Raw genomic sequence first — 20,523 nt, 5'->3', positions numbered from 1 at the left:
TCCACAATCATGTGATATATAGGTGATTGTGGTTTCACCAAGTACAACATGTTCCTGGAACGACATCCAATCAACCAATCAGAATTGAGATATAATTTTTCAGGAAATGTCAGTTTCAGGTTTACAATCAGGATAAGGTGCTTCCACACCCTTGTTAATCAGTTATCATTTCCCTCTGATTTTAGGAATAAATTATGGATAAGGTTATATATATATATATATATATATATATATATATAGCAATACATTCTAGTATGTGTTGTTGCTCCAAAACACTTTCTTACGATCCTTCATATGATTCTTAAACAACACTTGTCTGATCAGTATCTGATGAAGGACTTACAGAGAGTGTGTCATTTTGGTTTAAAGACAAGATTGCAACATGTATTAATCTGTATTTACATGACGTGAGGTCACAGATGTGTGTGTGTGTGTGTGTGTGTGTCAGACTGACCTGATCTTGGGATCATCTTGACTTGCTCTGGTGTTTTTCTCCAGTGGAAGAGGAAGTCCTGAGCATATATTAATCAGAATGGGGCTCCTCTGTCTAGAGCTTCTCAGCAGACCATCTCCACTTCTACAGAGACCGTGAGTTCAGCACTGTTTATGACGCTTTGCCATTTTCAGTTGTATGTCTGAAAGCATTAGCATTACATATAAGACAGTTTATTTGTGGTGTACAATTTATGACAGACTTGTAAACACCTATGCCTTATAGCTGATGTATCTCAAAGGCTGTTCGATTCAGATATTATTGGAACTGACTGCAAATGATTCCTCACTGTTGTTTTTCGATCCCGATTTTATTTTATTTTTATTTTATCTTTTTTAAAGCTTGGAAGAACAGGTTCAGCTAATCTCAATGTGACTACATGATATGATGAAATTAGTGAAAAGAATTAGTAGCTATTCATTGTTTATCATAAGTGTATTATCAGCTTATTCTGTTCATGTACTTTAGACATAGGCTAATCAATATATGGCATCTGACATACAGGATCGCAGAATCAAACCGTGAATACAAACCTCATTGATTTTAGTTAATGAAAGGTAATTCATCAGGAATATGTCTTCACAAAAGCGGAAACATTTGTTTGAACGTTCCAGCAGACATACCACAACACAACCAAATATGTATGTGAAGGCATAAAATAATTATTGCAATTGTTTTTTAAATGATTTATTAAAACTGAACTGTCCAAAGAACCGGTTTGTGTTCAGCTCTATTGAACTGAGAAGGGCAAATTTCCCCACAAATTCTGGATTCAATTTCTTGCTTCCAAGGTGTTGAGAATCGAGATTGGATTCCTTGATTCCCAACGACTTGGAGAAAGGAATTGATTCCCAGTCTGTATGGCTGCAGTTTACAAAGATTGAAATCATCTTTCATCCAGGATAACGTCAAGACATTTTGTGCACATCATGTCATTTCAACTCGACCAAACTCAGCCCTGGGAACTCCAACGCGGCCGATTTTCCATTGACAGCTCAAACTTGCAAGAGTCTAACCCACCTAAATATGTGGCTTCGGATGTCCCAAAGCCGAGGGGACCTTCAGATGAAGGTAAAATCTTACCCATGTATGCATTAATGCATGCCATTCTGTACTTCAAATATACAAACATTTGCCCAAGTTTTTGAAAGCAAGTCTTCTTTTTTTAGAAACAAAAGCTGCAGGTCTCTCAGTATTGAGTGTTGACATGCGTGCAACTGAGAACAAAAAAGACCACAACACAGACAAGTACAAGTGTTCCTCCCTCATCGTGCGCAGGAATAAAGAGTTCACCATCATCATCAAACTTGACCGGGCCTTCAATGCACAGCAGGACGATGTACAGTTGGAATTCCTGATTGGTGAGCTTCTGCATTTAATTATAAATTGTTATACATGATAAGGTACATAAAGCATCTGAATAGAAGAAGCGGTATATGAAATATCTCCATAGCCTAGCACAGGTATAATCTGCTGATCTGCTCAACACAGGCAGTTCACCTAATGAAAAAAAGGGCACCTACATTACTGTGTCTATGGGGAAAAGGAAACATCAAGGGCACTGGAAGGGCCGTGTGGTGGAAATACAAGGCAATGATGTGACGGTGGGCATAACACCTGACGCCGGCTGCATCATTGGCCGATTCCGCACCTATGTAGCATTAATCACTGATTTGGGAAAACAGCACACTCAGAGGAACCCTGACACAGATTTCTATGTGCTGTTCAATCCTTGGGACCCCGGTGAGTACGACTGTAACACAATGACAACAAACTTAGCAACAGACCTTTGATAAGTCTGTACATTTGCTTTAGGCCATCATTGGACCATTATCAACTTATTACACATGTGATGACGCATGCATATTGTATGTGTTGCTACCCAGAGGATCAAGTGTACGTGGACGAAGAGGAAGACAGGCAGGAGTATGTGATGAATGAAGTGGGGATCATCTACAATGGAGAATACAACAACATACGTTACCGTTCATGGAACTTTGGGCAGGTTGGCAGAAATCTGGAGAGGTTTCTTCACATCAGGCATACAGAAATTCTCCCACTGAGCTCACATATATACTGTATGTAGCATCATTTAACCTAGGGGTGTCCAATCCTGCTTCTGGAGGGCCACTTTCATGCAGAGTTTAGCTCTAACCTGCCCAAATTTTCTTGGGGTGTTTCTCAATCATAAAGCTGAATCCTAGTAAAGTTGCTCACCGTGGCTGCCACATTATCATGCGCCATCGAAGCCAACTCAATTTATGTGATCCTTGAAAGATGCATCAAGTTTAATCTTTGTTTCATCCAATCACCCACAGTTATTTTACACACGTATACAAGACAATTTTGCCGTCAACGGTGAGGTGAGACAGAGTGCCTAATAGTCAAAATTATTGAGATTGAAATCTGTTACCCATTCTCAATGGGAAAGTGCCCAAAAAACATTGTTTAAAATAATTTCCGCGTGTATCATCAGCCTTAGACTCGCAAACTTCCCTAAGCACTTCCCCTAAGTGGAAACTCCTGTCACCATTTTGAGGTACTTTCCACTTCGTCAAGTGGATGGGGGAAGTTTATATGGACAGACCCTCAACACCTTGACTTTGACTGAGGGAGCGAGGCTACTCATATATACGTTTCAGGAATCTCCATATGCCATAATGCAACACGATTGTGACACAGCCAATTGCACTTAATTGACCCAAATCCCAATGTAAATAACAGGATGTAAATCATCACCATAGCATATTCCAAATAAACAAACATTTAGGACATTCCAGTTCAAACCATTGCAAGGGTTCCACTAATAGAGGACACTCATGCAACATGCAATGAGGTACAACGAGAAGTTAGCAAAGAAGGGAATTAAAATTTTAAACTGGAACAGAGCTCATGTATTCCTGTAGACCTTGATTAGCTGATGCAAGTATGTATAATTAGTGCTGAAAGTAAACTCTGCAGGAAGGTGGCCCTCCAAGAACAGGATTGGACATCCTTGAATTAATTTCCTACTGTGTTTACTCTGTGGTGTACTGTAGTTTGAAGAGGGGGTTCTGGATGCCTGTCTTATGCTAATGGATGCTGGGAAAGTACCACTAATGTTCCGAGGAAATGCCACTGAAGTAGTTCGCCAAGGATCAGCTCTGGTATGATTTCATAATAAGAATCAAAGTATGGACAATTCCATGAACAAGTAAGCATTTTATATTTGGTGGCATATTTTCAGCTGAACGCCCAGGATGATGATGGTCTCTTGGTTGGCAACTGGAGTGGTGACTACTCCAGCGGCACAGCACCCACTGCCTGGACCGGAAGCCCTGAAATCCTGCTCAAATATGTCAAGGAAGGATGTGAGCCTGTGTGCTTTGCTCAATGTTGGGTGTTTGCTGGCGTGCTGAACACTTGTGAGTATGGCAATGACACATTCTATGGGGTCTCTGTTTCTATTTTTTTCTTCATGATAGTTTCAAATATTATTTGAGCATCATCATTCTACTCCTTTTTTTGCAACAACTGTTCAGTGATGCGTTGTCTCGGGATCCCTGCACGGGTCATCACCAATTTCTTCTCTGCTCATGACAACACGGGCAACTTGAAGACAGACATTGTGCTGGATGATGATGGGAAAGTGGACCGAAGCCTAACTAAAGATTCAATCTGGTGAGATTCCCTCAAAAAGGTGATGTCCAAGAGGTCCACAACTGTGTACTGCAGAAAATTGGTACCTTTACCATAACAAGGTCTGTTTACATGGCAAAGCTTAATGCACAGATCCAATCTTTCGTCCTTTTCCAATTAGTTATCTGTTTACATTTACTTTAAGCTACAGTCAGGTGGTGGATCGTTTATAGCCTTATCTGACAGCAGCTGGAATAATTACATTTATAATTTTAATGACTGATTGTAATCCAGAAAGGATTATGTTTTTATGAAACACATGTAAGTGACTGAAATTAATTTAAATGTACATCTGATTACAGATAGCCTATGTGGGATTACACATAGGAAAGGAAGAATAATTAGCTTTTTGGGTTTCTTTATATGAAATTCAAATGGTAAGACAATTAGATCTTAGTCTGTAAAGAAATTGAAATCTACATGTAGTACATGTAATGTTAATACACACTTCATAAATGTAGTCACTCAATGCTGATTGTTAACATTAACAATTTGAGAAAAAAAGTGTAATGTATAACAACAATAATTTGCATGGTCTGATGGGATATGAGCTAACGATCATTAAATTTAATCACCATTGGTAGCACAAGTTATTGTAATGCTTTTTTCCTCAGTTGGTCAGAACAAAAGTGGCAGACCTGTGTACTTTACTAGTTCTGATGACAAAATCAGGTGAAAATTCTTATTTGAGTCATATTTACAAGACGTATGCTAGAATCTGTGATTCCGAGGTACAGTAACAAACATTAGATTCATCCGTGCTGAGATTCATCCAATGCACAACCCACTTAAAGGAAATAATTCTGCAAATAACTGCAATTGCAAGCTTCAAACAGAGATGGCAACGAGGCAAAATTTACAGACCGGAGCTTTAAGACACAAGTCGTATTTTATATCTGCTTTACATGAATCCCCTCCCAAACTAGAATAATTCCACTGGTGATCACTTTCAGCAACTCGGTTGACCCTTGTGTTTTGAACAGCCATAAATGAAAATGATAATTCATGTTGGGTGGATCTTGGATTTGAATGCACACCAGCTGTAATAATCCCGCTTATGCCACAATCACTTGCATGGATAGTTAAAACTTTAAGTTTGGCTGAACAAATGAAATAATGACTGCTGTTTTTCTACTAGTCACAAGAGCTGAGTAAAATTACTCACAAAACAGTGATATTATTGTCAACTTGCTGAAAATAAAATGCATCTTTTAGTAGCAAAGATATTTCATAAAATTCATGAGCAAGTGGCTTTAAATAATTTTTTTTGTGAGTGCATGCTCATTTTTTGTGGAGAAATGGGTCTCCGTACCGAAATTTCCGGAATTTCACTGGGAATCAGATTTACGTGTTTAGACATAGTCAGATGTCCAGATATTGGATATGCATCTGATTGGATCTCATGTGGATATTTAATTTAACACATGCAGCAATATCTGATCTGTCACATGTGAGTATTTTTTTTTTGTGCCAGTGTAAACACAGACTTCAATATCTAGGTGATACACTATGAAGCCAATATGATATTATTCTCTGGTTGGTTGGTAATATGTTTAGATACAATTCTGTATTTCACAGGAACTACCACTGCTGGAATGAGGTGTACATGAAGAGGCTTGATCTGCCGGAAAAATACTCTGGGTGGCAGGTGGTCGACAGCACCCCTCAGGAGACCAGTGATGGTATGATCCTTCCCATAACTCCTGCCACATCATATAAGTACCATAGAAGTACCTTTTTGACCCAAGTCTATATGAGCTATTTTACTTGTCCCATACAGGTCTTCATCGATGTGGCCCAACATCTGTCAGTGCCATCAAAGAGGGAGAGCTCAGCTATCCATTCGATGCAAAGTTTGTCTTTGCAGAGGTAAGAAGCATCTCAGTGTTCTTTGATGTTTTTACCCTGTAGATTCAGCTAACGCAATATTAAAATCTTAGCTATATCCTATATGCTAACTTAGCTATTTATATCTAATATAAAAATATTTTTTCCTGTCTTCAGGTGAACAGTGATGTGGTATACCATAAGTCTGATAAGTATGGAAACATGAGTGTTATCTATGTTGACTCTGCGTATATGGGAAAGGCCATTGTGACTAAAAAGAAAGGCAGTATCAAATATGAGGACATCACATCTACCTATAAATACCCAGAAGGTATGTTTCGTTCTAGTCAAGTCTACAGAATCAAGAAGCAATATGGCATTTAAATCAGGAGAGCTGCATTCTATGTAGCAATGTGATTCATATGATTGGCCTTTGACATGATTGACACTATTTGTGAACTACAGGAAGTCATGGTGGCTTACAAGGTTTCTCCATTTGAAAAGATAATCCTTTAAGTGTTTTCAACTAAATTAATTAAACTAATCACATTTTTGACTAGGAAGTGATTAGGAAGAGCCTTTTTTCCTTGCTTAGGTTGAAATGCTTGACAGAATTTTAATCAAGAGTCTCAGTTTACTAATTTGACTGGTTTATAGAACCTGGTTTATAGAGAACTTCATTGGTAATTTGATAATACCTTGTTAAAAAAACAGCATATGCTGGTTAGGTATGTTTTGAAGCATGGCAGCTAGTTTGGGCTGGTCTAAGCTGGTTTAAGATGGTCATATAATAGAAAAAAATAAAAATAAGAATTTTTTTTTTTTAAATAGCCTCTGCTCAGGACCAGCTCATATCTAGCTTATAACTAGCTCAGGACCAGCTTAAACCAGCACATGACCAGCTCAGAACCAGCTTAAACCAGCTTAAACAAGCTCATGACCAACTAAGGACCAGTTTAAACCAGCCCAGTGTTGTGTTCTAGATTATTGGAGCAACAGTTTAAAAACACAGTTGGTTTCAATGACACAAGAGCATTCTCTTGACACTTGCGAGACTCAACCACGCCCTTTAGTTATTTGATTATTCAACAGACTTATAGGAGGAATCCAGACATCCTATGGATGTGCACCAAACAATAATGTTTTGATTGATTTGGGAAGGAGTGGAAAATGCCAATATTTTGACTTCAACCTTCCTGATTCTAGGAAGTCTCAAGGAGAGAGAGACCATGCAGATGGCAGTGAGTCGTGGAGTTCCAACCAAGGACTACTTGCCACTCACTGAAGCAGGTGTGGACTTCGAGCTCCAGGCTGACACCATCAAAATGGGTGACAACCTCAAGCTGACGCTGAACATTAAGAACCATTCCAGCCAAACCTGCACCCTCAGTGCCATCATAACTGGCTGTGTGGTGTTCTACACAGGGGTCACTAGCACAACTTTTAAACATGAAAACATATCTACAACTGTGGAAGCCTCAAAGAGTGAGTCAGATACAAGTGTTTCAGTAAAACTGCTCATTATTTTGAGATCGATTATAACTCTAAGTAATTCTACATAAATATTGTTAATGGATTAGGTCATAGTGTGATCATATTATCTTTTTATAGCCGAGTCCCTTACAATGGATGTAAAAGCTTTGGAGTACATGCCCCACCTTGTGGAACAGTCCAACCTGCTCTTCATGGTATATGGGCACGTCGAGGAAAATGACGCATCCATTTCCACAATGAGAGTTGTCACTCTTAGTCCTCCTGAACTCGCAATTAAGGTAGTTTACAGAATCAGAATCAGAAAGAGCTTTATTGCCAAGTATGCTTGCGCATACAAGGAATTTCACAGTACACAGAGAAAACAACACACAGACAAATAAAACTTTGGTAATAAATAAGTGTATAAACAATTATGCTAGAAATGATAATGGAATAGGACTGAGTAAGATGCAGGGATAACAAATAAATATAAGGATATTGCACATTTTTATTGCATAGGTGGGGAACATTTAACTGTTCATGAGGTAGGTTGCCTGGGGGAAGAAACTGTTTCTGTGCCTGACTGTCCTGGTATTTATGACTCTGAAGCGTCGACCAGATGGCAAATGTTCAAAGATGGGGTAACTTGGATGTGAGGGATCCAGAGTGATTTTCTGAGCCCTTTTCCTCACTCTGGACGTATACAGTTATTGAAGGGTGGGCAGGGAAGCACCAAAAATCCCTTCAGCAGTCTGAACCATTTTCTGTAGTCTTCTGACGTTTGATTTTGTAGCTGAACCAAACCAGACAGTTATTGAAGTACACAGTACAGACTCAATGACGGCTGAGTAGAACTGTTTCAGCAGCTCCTGTGGCAGGTTAAACTTCCTAAGCTGGCGAAGGAAGTACAATCTTTGTTGGGCCTTTTAAACAATGGAGTCAATGTGATTGAATGTGAGTGTCATCTGCAAACTTCAGGAGCTTGACAAAAGGGTCTTTAGTGGTGCAGTCTTTGGTGTACAGCAAGAAGAGTAGTGGGGAGTGAATACATCTCTGAGGGGCACCAGTGTTGGTGGAGCAGTTTGACATGAATTTCCCCAGTCTCACTAACTGTTGACTATCTGTAAGAAAGCTAGTGATCCACTGACAGATAGAGCTAGGAACAAAGAAATTGGTCAGTTTGGTCTGGAGGGCTGTTGGGATAATGGTGTTGAAAGCCGAACTAAAGTCCACAAACAGGATCCTCACATAAATCTCTGTTTTGTCCAGATGTTGCAGGATGAAATGCAATCCTATGTTGATTGCATCATCCACTGATCTGTTTGCTCGGTAAGCAAACTGCAGGGGGTCCAGTAAGGGTCCAGTGATGTCCTTCAGATAAGCCAGAAACAGTTTTTCAAACGACTTCATGACAACAGACCACAGGTCTGTAGTCGTTAAGTTCTGCTATCTTGGGTTTCTTTGGAACGGGGATGATGGTGGAGTGTTTGAAGCAGGAAGGCACTTCACACAACTCCAGGGATCTGTTGAAGATCTGTGAAAAGATGGGGGCCAGCTGGTCAGCACAGGTTTTCAGACAGGCTTGTGTAACACCATCTGGGCCTGGTGCTTTTATTCTTTTATTCTTTTAAGTCCTGGCGCACATCATCTTCACAGATTTGAAGAGCCGGAGGTGTGGAGAGGGGGATTGCAGGAGGTGTTAACGGTTGTGTAGGGAGATGGGCAGAATGGATGTTGGGGGTTTCAAATCTACAAAAAAACTCATTCAGGTCATTAGCAAGACGTTGATTTACCTCAGTGAAGGAGGATGGTGTCTTGTAGTTTGTGATGGCCCTCAGTCCTCTCCACACTGACGTTGAGTCATTGGAAGCAAACTGGTCTTCCATCATTTTAGCGTAGGTCTTTTTAGACGCTCTAATCTCTTTGTTCAGTGTGTTCCTGGCCTGATTGTACAAGACTCTGTCCCCATTTCTGTAGGCATCCTCTTTGGCCTGACGAAGATGTCTGAGTTTAACTGCAAACCATGGCTTATCATTGTTGAATGTTAAATAAGTCCTGGTAGGAATTCATATATCCTCACAAAAACTAAAATGGGATGTTACAGTCTCTGTGAGTTCGTCCAGATCGGTGGTAGCAGCTTCAAAAACACTCCAATCAGTGAGGTCAAAACAAGCTTGTAAATCCTGCTTTGTTTCAGTGGTCCATCTCTTCACAGTCCTTACTACAGGTTTAGCAGGTTTAAGTTTCTGCTTGTAGGTCCATATAAGATGAACCAGACAGTGATCAGACAGCCCCAAAGCTCCCCGTGGAGCAGAGTGATATGCATCCTTTATTGTGGTGTAATGTGATCCAATATATTACTGTCTCTGGTGGGACATGTAACATGCTGTCTGTATTTTGGCAGTTCACAGGAGATATTGGCTTTAATAAAGTCCACCAGAATGATTAAAACAGAGTCCTGGTGTTGTTGTTCTGTCTCTGTGATCTGATCAACGAGTTTCTGTAAAGCTGAGCTCATGTGCACTTGCGGAGGAATGTAGACTCTCACCAGAATGAATAAGTGAAACTCCCGCGGCGAATAGAATGGCTTGCAGTTGACAAACAGCACTTCTAGATCTGAACAGAACATCTTATTTAACACAGTTACATCTGTACACCACTGTTCATTGATGTAATTCAATTTAAAAAAATAAAATAAAAGTAAATAAACTTGAATTGATTTGAATGTAAGAGCATGTCCTACCGCCGTGCGATTTCCCCATTGATTCTGCATTGCAATCTGCTCTAAACAGCTGAAAGTCCGGCAGATGGAGCACGCTGTCCGGTATGGCACCATTCAGCCAGGTTTCCATGAAACACAGAGCAGCACAGTGTAAGAAATCCTTATTTGTCTGAGAGAGCAGAAGGAGTTCGTCCATTTTGTTGGGTAGAGAGCGGAGATTTGCCAGATGGATGATAGGCAATGGTGCCGAAATACTCACTTCCTGAGTCTGACAAGCGCTTCCGCACGCTTTCCCCGTTTGCGCGTCCTGTAGCATTTGATCAGTGCTTCTGCTCCTTCTATGACAATGTTCAGTAAAACATCTGAATAATACAATAGATATTAAAAGGATAGATAACCCAAACATGAATATTATGTCATTAATTACGTGCATATGTCATTGTACTCTCCAATTATTGTTGAATAAAGTCGTTCCTTTTCAAGAACTTGAGCTGCATAAAAAATGCTTTGGGAATGTGTCTGGGTGACCATGCTCTGAATCACATGTGAAATCATTCCAATGGAATGGCGAAACGTCAAGGGTGGACAAACCAGAGAGCTTACAAGCACATCCAAAACAAGCAGCATTAGCTTCTCTGTTTTCAGCAAGCGCTGTGTGAAACCTGTCAGCGCTGTGTGAAGCGCTGTGTGAAACCTGTTATTTTCTGTTGTTTGTGAAACAGTGCACATTAACCTCTATATGGCGAGCTAAACAGACAACACACTAGATTGTCAGTTCTTCTCTGCTCATGCTAAACATTATCGCTGTGTTGTTGTTTGGAAGCAGGGCATGCACAGTTAGCTCTTAGAGTGTAGACACAGTTAGAGTGTATCCGTGTTTGCAGTCTTTATGGTTCCTTTCCAACTGTTGCTGAGGCACAGTGGCGATTAGGATCGGTGCGGGATGGGGGTCGCATATTAATCTAGCGCTCTCTCTCAAGGTTCGGAAGCTTGCGTTGCAATCTCTTCCTTCTTTAAGTTACAGCTCTATGCTGCATTTATCTTCTCGGAGGAGGTTGATATTTTTTAGCAATTATGTTTATGAGACTGAAGACTCGCAATTTCAATCATTTGCATATAACAAGCATACTACATTTTAGATCCCTAATTTCTCTCTGCCCTCTCTACAATTAGGGGTGGGGATGCAAGCAATTTATGCGTGGTTTGTTCTGGAGTGGAGCGTGCACAATCTGCTCTTGAGGGGGCTGGCTGTGTTCATTCATAAAATGTCCCTAAGTGTACAAGTGTGCATTACCTTGGATTGTTTAGCTCTGCTCCCACTGGCATTTCTTCTTGAGGGAAGAAAGTCTTATGCAATGTAGAATCTGGTAGCTTGCGCATTGCTGAGGCAACATGTGCATTATGGATCTGGAGCAACTAATGTCATGGGAATTAGAATATCAGCGCAGCATCAGTTTTAGCTTCACGCACACTCAGTATCTCCAGCTCATCGGTTCTCAATATGTTGAACATGTCCTAAAAGAACAGTTCTCGAATGTGTCCGAAATGTTGAACGTGTCTAAAAGAAACGATTCTCGGTTCAGTGTACTGGTTATTTGAGAACTGTTGACTCGAGAACTGCTTTACTTTTCAGTATTACACACATGCTTAGTATCTCCAGCTCATCGGTTCTCAGTATGTTAAGCGTGCATGAAAGAATCGATCCTCGAATGTGCCAAAATGTTGAACTTGTCCGACAGAAAGTAGCAGTACTTTTCATTCAGTAGTACACACATGCTCAGTATATCAGCTGCTTGTGCTCATCAGTTCTCTCAGTCTGCACAGCATGTTTCAGTGCTGTTGGAGTAACATAACTTATGAATACTTTGATTGGTTTATTTCAAATTGTAGCGATTGTAAGGTAAGTCTGAAAATTAGAAACTTTTGAAAATTGAGGATCACCTCTGACTCAAGATGCAAACTAATTTGTACGATTCAGTCTGATTTGGTGTACCAGTTTGGCCAGTTCGCTAAAAAGAATCGGTTCAAAAGAAGGATTTGTTTGGCGAACCAGACATCACAAATGTCTGGACCTACTGGTTTTCCCCTGTCTCCACACCGAGGTGTTGAGAGTATGGGTTTAACCCAGGGGTGCCCCACCCTGCTTCTGGCGATCGACTGTCCTGCAAAGTTTGGCTCCAACCCTAATCAAACACACCTGCCCTTAATTTTTAAGTGAACATAAAGACCTTAATTAGTTGCTTCAGGCGTGTTTGATTAGGATTGGAGCTAAACTTTGCAGGACAGTCGATCACCAGGAGCAGAATTGGGCACCCCTGGTTTAACCATTTTTTATTCCAGCTCATCTGCCCTTTTTAAAAAAAAATAGATTTCACAGGCTGCATGAGTAGGTTTATAGGCCGATGTCCAAAGTGGGACAGATGCCCGCGGGCTATCTGTTCCCATTGTGTCACGTCACGCTGCCCGGAAGTAGCATGGAGCTGAGCATATGCGAAATAAGACTTTATTAATCCAACGCAGGGTATATCCAACATGGAACACTGAGGAAGACACACGAATGTCATTTGTAGACCCGACAAAATAAAAATAAAAGGAATGAAAGGTCACAGGAGGAAAAAAACACATAAAGTTTCCAGGGGTGTGACACATTGCAGCCTCACCCCTAGGCCTCCACATTTTCTAATGCTGGACAAAGATCTCAGGGGCTGCTGGGTGGGAGCAGCCCAAGCCATGTTCCAGCTCCTCATTTGGGGTGTATCACTTCTCATATTCCCATAGTATATCTGGAGTCAGAGTGGTGCTCCCTGGCCAAAGTCTTTTAAGCAGAAAGTGGATCTGCAGAAAGTTATTCTTGCTAGATAGTCTTAGACTAAAAGGTCCTGATGCCTATGGCCCACGACTTTTGAGGGCGGGCTCGAGATGTTCGAGATGTCATTGAGATGTCGTCCTTGCCCATATGAACCAACTGGGGTTGGGACTCAATGCCAAGAAAACGTCTCAGATTACGAATGTAACCATGGTTCCCTGAGAGGGAACGAGACACTGCATCCTCTGAAGGGACATTATGGGGAACACCTCGTCTTGACCCGTGTCTGAAGCATACTTTGAAAAATGTCAACGTCGCTACCTCTGATGTCGCTACCAGCGCGACTATAAATACGCGCCCGTAGGACCCGTCACTTATCTTCCTCGTGAAGCTTGCGTCTGAAGCATGGCAGGGAGCTAGAGGACACAGTGTCTCGTTCCCTCTTAGGGAACCATGGTTACATTTGTAACCTGAGACGTTCCCTGTCAAGGGAACTTCGAACTGCGTCCTCTGAAGGGACACTATGGGGAACAGTATACCCACGCCGCCATGCTGAGAGGAGTGCAGGCCAGAATCATGGCAAACACTAAGTTCAAACTCTACCATTTCACCGGGAGTCGCCCCTGGGATGGTTCGACGGCTGTCCATGACATTATCCCTTATGGCCAAAGGCCTGGTGAGGCCTACTACCTGATAACCACAGTATGTAGGAGCTCACCATCAGAGAGGCCTGATGAAGCCTACTACCTGATAACCACAATATGTGGAAGTCCACACAGCCCCTCATGTTGAGGGAAGCGATGCTCGAGGTGTATTACAAATACACACTGGTTGAATGAAGCCCATGGACCCCAGGGCTTATCATTTTCAGAAAGGGAACGAAGCGGAGCGCCTAACCCCTACCGTACAGGCCCCTCAGGGTGACCTGGACGGACATCCATGAAATTCCCTGCAGTGCTGTGCCAATTCTGATGATCAGCCAGGCTTTGTAAAGGAAACACACAGAGTTTGTTAGTAGACATATAACCACCAGCAACATAACACCCATAAGTAGGTAAAGCAAGGGTTACGTACTCACCCACCCTCCTGTACTGGAGTCCCACTTGCGGGGCACCCCCTTCTGGTCCGGACCGTCAGTAAGGCGGTTACTATGAACATAGAACCAACCAAAACATCTTAGGTCCAGGAAAGGAGACTGTTATGTGAGAAACTTTCCACCTAACCTTGATCAGGTGGAAAGCTGGTGACTGCAGGGGAATTAGGCAGGGGAGGATAAAAACAGAAGTTAAAACAGAGGTAAAAAAACATCCGGAGCTACTAGGTATCAATCTGATCCTCAGATTGAGATGGGCCAGGACCCCCTTTGTTGTTCAGGCTCGGACCTGGACCTTCATGGAATGATGGATTTAAAGGCAGCTGAGCGCGCCCTTGCCTCCCTGAACTTTCGACCACCATCTCGACGGAGATAACGAAAAGCTCAGAAGGCGAGACCGGAGCATCAAGAAGAAACCCCCTTTCTTCCATCCTGATGTCTGCCAGGTTCACCCACAGATGTCTCTCCGTTACCCCCATGGCCGCCATAGACCTGCCCATTGCGGAGGTGGCCTGCTTGGTAGCCCGGAGAGAGAGGTCTGTGGTGCGGCGCAGCTCGGCCGGAAGGAAGGCTCACCTGGGCTTGAGGGCTATGGTCAGACAAATAACGTTCATCGAGGCGACCTCATGACGTTACCTTTCTGGCACACTTCCATGGCAAGTTTAATTTTGCCGTGACGCGATCCATAACCTCTAACATCTCCTCATACGCAGGGCAGGAGGATTGAGAAGGCTCAGCCTCAGCTTCTTAGCCAATCTCAGACATCTCCTGCTCTTTCTAGGTAGGACCCAGCAGAGCACTAACTTCAGTGTCAGAATGGGTTAATGACCACGCATCTTCCTCCCAAAGTTCACTCTCGTTTGCCGCCGGAGAGTGTGAGAGGAAAAGTCCCTCTCTGAACTCCTCAGCGTGATCCACCTGTGATCCCCACGAACTCATTCTCCTCTGTGTCTCCCCTCTTTCTTCGAAAAGAGAGACAAACGAGAGCGGAGCTTTTTCACAGAAAAATGTGCTCTTTGTGCTCTTCGCCCAAACAAGAGACGCAAAGACTGTGTGTGTCATCAGGTGTCAAATAACGCTGACACGGAGGCACACACTGTCTAAACGCCTTGCTAATGGATGCCATGATAACAATAATAGATTGCTCTTACCATTTTGTTCATTTCTCAGATTCAAACAAAACAGTCAATGAAGATGAAGAAGATAAGTGACGGGTCCAACGGGCGCGTATTTATAGTCGCGCCGGTAGCGATGTCAGAGGCTGTCGCCGGCCAACACGTTGGCGTTTCAAAGTATGCATGGGTCACGACGAGGTGTTCCCCATAGTGTCCCTTCAGAGGATGCAGTTCGAAGTTCCCTTGACAGGGAACTGTGCTTTCTCCATTACAGAGAACCATTTATCTGGATATAGTGTTTTAACTAAGGTTGTTGCAACCATACTCCACTCCAGGGCTCCCTCCACAAGGAAACTGTACTCATGGTGCAGAAATTGTCAGCTGCTCCCAATTAACTGCCAGGTTGGTTCAGTTCTGGAGTTCCTGCAGGTTTGACCCCCTTACACCTTTAGAGTGTTTGTGGTGGCCATAGTTGCTTACCATGTCCCTTTGGGTGGTCAGTCACTGGGGGCAAAACCCATTGGAACATGTTTCTTTCATTGTTCTTGAGAACAAGGGAAATATGGTACCACTCCAGATTTTCAGGTGCATCTGTCTCAGTTGTGCTCGCCATGATTTCACACTAGACAGGCATTTGTCATAATCATAATCGTAAGCTTTTTAGACGCAGCTGGAGTTCCTGAAGGGGAACATCTCTAGGTTACCTATGTAACCCTGGTTCTGGGAGGGAATGAGACGCTGCATCTCGCTATACTTCCTGCATCCCTGTTAGTGACTTTCTTCAACTTATCAGAAGCTAATGCTGGTTGTTTCGGATGCACCTTTTTAAGCTCTCTGGTCTCTACGCCACCCTGCCCGTGACGTTTCGCCATTCCATTGAACTGATTTCACACGTGATTCAAAGTGTGTTCATACAAAGGCATTCCCAAAGCATTTTTGACGCAGTGTCGCATTCTCTCCGTGAACCAGGATTACATATGTAAACCAGAGATATTATTTTTGTTTTCTTTGTGCACAAAAAGTATTCTTGTACCTTTGTAAATTTACGGTTGAACCACTGATGTCACATTGACTGTTTTGATGATGTCTGTACTACATTTCTGTGCCTTGATCATGGTAGTTCTCTTGCTGTCTATGCAGGGTCAAAGAGCACTCATATTTCATCAAAAATATCTTAATTTATGTTCCGAGGACGAATTAAGTTCTTAAGGAATAACATAAGGGTGAGTAATTAAAGCTGCAGTCCATACATTTTTGTGGATCTGATGTCAATATTTGAGCAAGTACATACCCAGACAGCAACATAGTGTCGGCCCAGATCCGGCCCACATCTGGCCTGCATGAAATCCATGCGGGCCAGATGTGGGCCGAATCTGGACCAAAACTGCTTGCTGTCAGGGTAACCAGCCAATGTTCAAAATGATTGCCTTACTTTAGCATGCTTCACAACAGTCAGCTTATAAAAATGTTTTCTCATTTTAGTTGTACAGACAGGTTTTCACAGAAAATTTTAGCATTACACTGTGACATTACCACTGATCTATAATATAGAACTGGATTGCTCATGACGTCATTAAAGTGAAGACGCCGCGCCGCCAATATTGGTAATCCCTAGTGTGCGAAAACGTTCCATTGAATTAAGAGGAATTTGTATGATTTTAATGAGAAAACATCAACTAACAAGTCAGCATTTATAAATATGAACACCCTAGGCATGTAAACAGTTATTTTTTAAATGTCGGGAATTTCCCCTACTTATTAAAAAGCTATGTTCAGTAGGCTACAGTAGTGAGCATCATGAACATGATAAACATCAGATGGACACAACCTCAACACATATAACATAGAACAATTTACGAACGGATTTACGAAATAAATACAAAGCTTTATTTCCCAGATAGTAAATTACAATTTTTATTTCATTGTAGAGCAATATTAACAACATAATTGTATTATTCATTGTAATATATTAAAATCCATTTCTGATACTAATACGTTCATGTTTAATAATTCCTGAATAATTTTGTTCATAAAGAAATAAGCAATTTTTTTGTGTTTGATCAGTTACCTGTGTCGTCAGTGCACAGCCGACACCCACCTACATGATTTAAATATATCGCTTATCCTGTCCCAAAAGACCGTAACACTGCAGATAACATCTGAAGTAAACATTACTGTATTACACATAACATAAAAAGAGTCCTGTTTGACTGATTAGCTTCAAATCATGTTTCTTTAGGACAGCGGTTTGAATGTAACTCAATGGTGCTCTCTGCTGGTAGGGATAAGTAAGTATTAATGATAGCCTAGTAATACAAAGATTTGTATTTTTTTTTAAAGTCCGAATAATAATTTGAGAATAAAGTACACCAATAATAAAATAATTAGAACATTTTTAATAAATAATTTGAATGGTGCTATGAGCTAATCAATCTTTATATTTAATCATCATTAATAGCGAGATTTATGGTAGGCTAAGGATTTTTATCTCAGTAGACTAGTAGTAAATATGCAAACCAGTGTGGTGACTGACTGCCACACACATACTCCTCAAAACATCAGATTCATCCACAATGAAGCACAACCCACGCAAGGAAGATAATTCAGCACACAGCTGCAATTCCAGGTTTTCAAACAGAGATGGCGACAAAGAGGCAAACCTCAAGGACTGCAGCTTTAATGACAGAATTTTTGGGTGAACTATCCCTTTAATTTGGAAATATTTCAGAATATAATGATCATTTTGTCATAATATACTCACCCTCATGTTGTCCCAAATCTTTATTCATCTTACTGATCAACTGACTTTCATTCAAAGGACAAAAACAGTTGAAAGTAACTAATTAATGTGGACCTTAATAGAAAAAAGTTTTATTGTTCATTACTATAAAACACAAAGGCAACGCTAAATCTGAAATATTCCATAGTATACACCTGTTTTTAAATTTGAAAACATCAGGGGATGCAGTTTTCACAATCATTCTTTAAGTTTCAATAACAGTTGGTAAAGCTGAGTAATATTGCAATCAATTTCTCATGCCAAGTTCATATTTACATGTTGGCAAGTTGTAATTACAATGTCATGTGCATGTACTTTTTATACAAAAAGTTGGCATTAAACAGAAGTTGCAACTCCCCCCCCCCCCCCATGAAATCTATTCTATCACTGTAGTATGGGACTTGATTTTGTCCATCGAAAATGAATTGGATCATTTGATCAGTGCCATTTGCTATTGCTGCGGTCTCACATGAATGACAAAATGTCATCAGAGAAGAGATGTCTTTGCAAGAGGAAAGGGAACTTTTAAAAAAAAATGAAGAGTATGATTAAGATTTAAGGGGTTGTTAATGTGTGGAAAACATCAGCCACACAGCTGTTCCACCATCTTGGCCAAGCTTTATTAAATGTTGTTACAGGAAAGGTGAAGCTGATTGGTTGGTTCTTGTCACATGACCTGCGGTGGACTTGCGGCATTGTGAATTTTATTTTTAAAATCGTATTTTTATATCTTATCATATTTTCATGCAAAATAATCAATGACTTGCATCTAACTCAATGAGATTGAGGGAGGTCAGATAGGGAAGGGCATTTAAAAAAAAAAGTTGAACAGAACTATGTTGGTTTCTGCTGAGTTTTGTCACATTTCTAGCATCTGGTGTAGACAGGATTTCAGTTCCTTTAGCAATAATTTAATGAGATCTGCTGGATGGGGGTTGCACTACAGAGTTTAGTTGAGTTTTATTTATCAATATTTCTTATATTAGATACCATTTTCCAAACTTACCTTTATAGTTGCACAAAGAGCTTTATAAAAGCACTAAATGTTTTTTGCTGCTCTACATTATAATCTATCTACAGATGACTGCATCTCCCCGGGTTGGCAAGGAAGTCATTGTCAGTGTGGATTTCCAGAATCCCTATAATTTCATCCTGAAAAACGTTCAGCTCCGCATTGATGGCCCTGGTCTGATACCGACCAAATTGAAACATTACAGGTAAACTTTAGATTTCTATCACACTGGCAGGTGAAATAAAGCAAATGCAAAGAGATGTTGCAATAACTACTACACCATACCCATAAACACGTCCAGACATATACAAAGACAAATATAGGATTTCTTTTTTGTGCATATACACTATTTCCATATATTAACTTCCATTCATTCTAAATTCTGTAAATATTTAGTCTCTTTTGTGTGTGTTTCCTCTTGCAGCCGGATATTACCTGGTGCCTCAGTGAAATATAAAGTGTCCTTCTTCCCCCTGTCTCTGGGGAAGAAGGTGCTGATGGCGTGTCTAGACTGTCCTCTACTGAGACAGGTCACCAATCAGATTGAATTTGAAGTAGTGAAAGACTAGAGTGACACTGGGAACAAGACAGAGAAAAGAGGAACACAATGGAAGAGTTACCTGTCCCACTGCTTTGCTTTGATTCACTAAGCAAATATGTTTTTACCAATAATTAAATAATTAAATGTTACATATCAAATTACTCATGATTACCCAACTGATTTTAAAAGAAAAGTTTGTTCACAAATTATGCAGACTCTCATGACTTTCTTTGTTCTGTGCAACACAACAGCCATAAAATCCGAACAGAAATGTTTACAGGTTTGGAAAGTGTTAGGGTTAGTAAATGACAAAATGTTCATTTTTGGCAGAACTATCCCTTTGAATCAACAAGTGTGAGAACTATAATAAATAATGACAACTAATGAAATTGTTTAGCTATCTGCAACATGACTAACTTGTGTTTTGTTTGGGGAAATGTTTTCTCTGGTTGGAAGGAATCTTTACTAACTTACTGTATTAATCACAATGTATTGTTGTTTTACTGTGCTCTGATGCCATGGAGTATGTTGTAATAATGCAAATTAACAATAAATGTTTAGCATGGAAGCTTTTTGATAGACTGAAGCATTATTTATGAGAACTGTCATAATTTAGTCTACTAACCTAATGTCATTATACACCTGCTTGATTGTATTTTCTTCTGAGAAACAGGAAAAAACAAAGAAAAGAAAAAAAAAAAGTCCATTGAATATATTGTACTGTTGCTTTACAATGCACTGATTGTTTAGTTGAACAATCCTGGGGGATTTCATGATTTTAATTGGTCTTCTTTTATTGCTGGCTTAACCTCTAAATCCTAACGGAATATGTTCCAATACACACTACAGGAAACTCTTATTTTTAAATGGTTTTAATGTTTAATTTGTAGTGGAAACCATTAGAATTTCTGTGATGGTTTCTGTTTTTCTTTTCTAGCAGAGTTCAGTGGTCAGTGTGTAAATGTGTTTTTATGTTTACATTAC

General features: G+C 40.7%; 1 protein-coding gene across 1 annotated transcript; it reads left to right on the top strand.

Annotated features, from left to right (window-relative positions):
• The first annotated feature begins 1,671 nt into the window (after positions 1–1,671).
• On the top strand, positions 1,672–20,100 carry LOC113042741 (coagulation factor XIII A chain-like). The gene is made up of 13 exons (XM_026201756.1): positions 1,672–1,854; positions 1,985–2,236; positions 2,380–2,498; positions 3,532–3,639; positions 3,720–3,897; positions 4,015–4,153; positions 5,750–5,853; positions 5,952–6,040; positions 6,176–6,329; positions 7,205–7,483; positions 7,610–7,770; positions 19,067–19,203; positions 19,423–20,100. The coding sequence occupies exons 1-13, from the start codon at positions 1,701–1,703 to the stop codon at positions 19,565–19,567; spliced, it is 2,019 nt and encodes a 672-aa protein (XP_026057541.1). The 5' UTR covers positions 1,672–1,700; the 3' UTR covers positions 19,568–20,100.
• The last annotated feature ends 423 nt before the right edge of the window (positions 20,101–20,523 follow it).

This window comes from Carassius auratus, chromosome 24, assembly GCF_003368295.1.
Source record: "Carassius auratus strain Wakin chromosome 24, ASM336829v1, whole genome shotgun sequence".
NCBI classification, from domain to species: Eukaryota; Metazoa; Chordata; class Actinopteri; order Cypriniformes; family Cyprinidae; genus Carassius; species Carassius auratus.
This window is presented reverse-complemented; position numbering and strand designations above follow the sequence as displayed.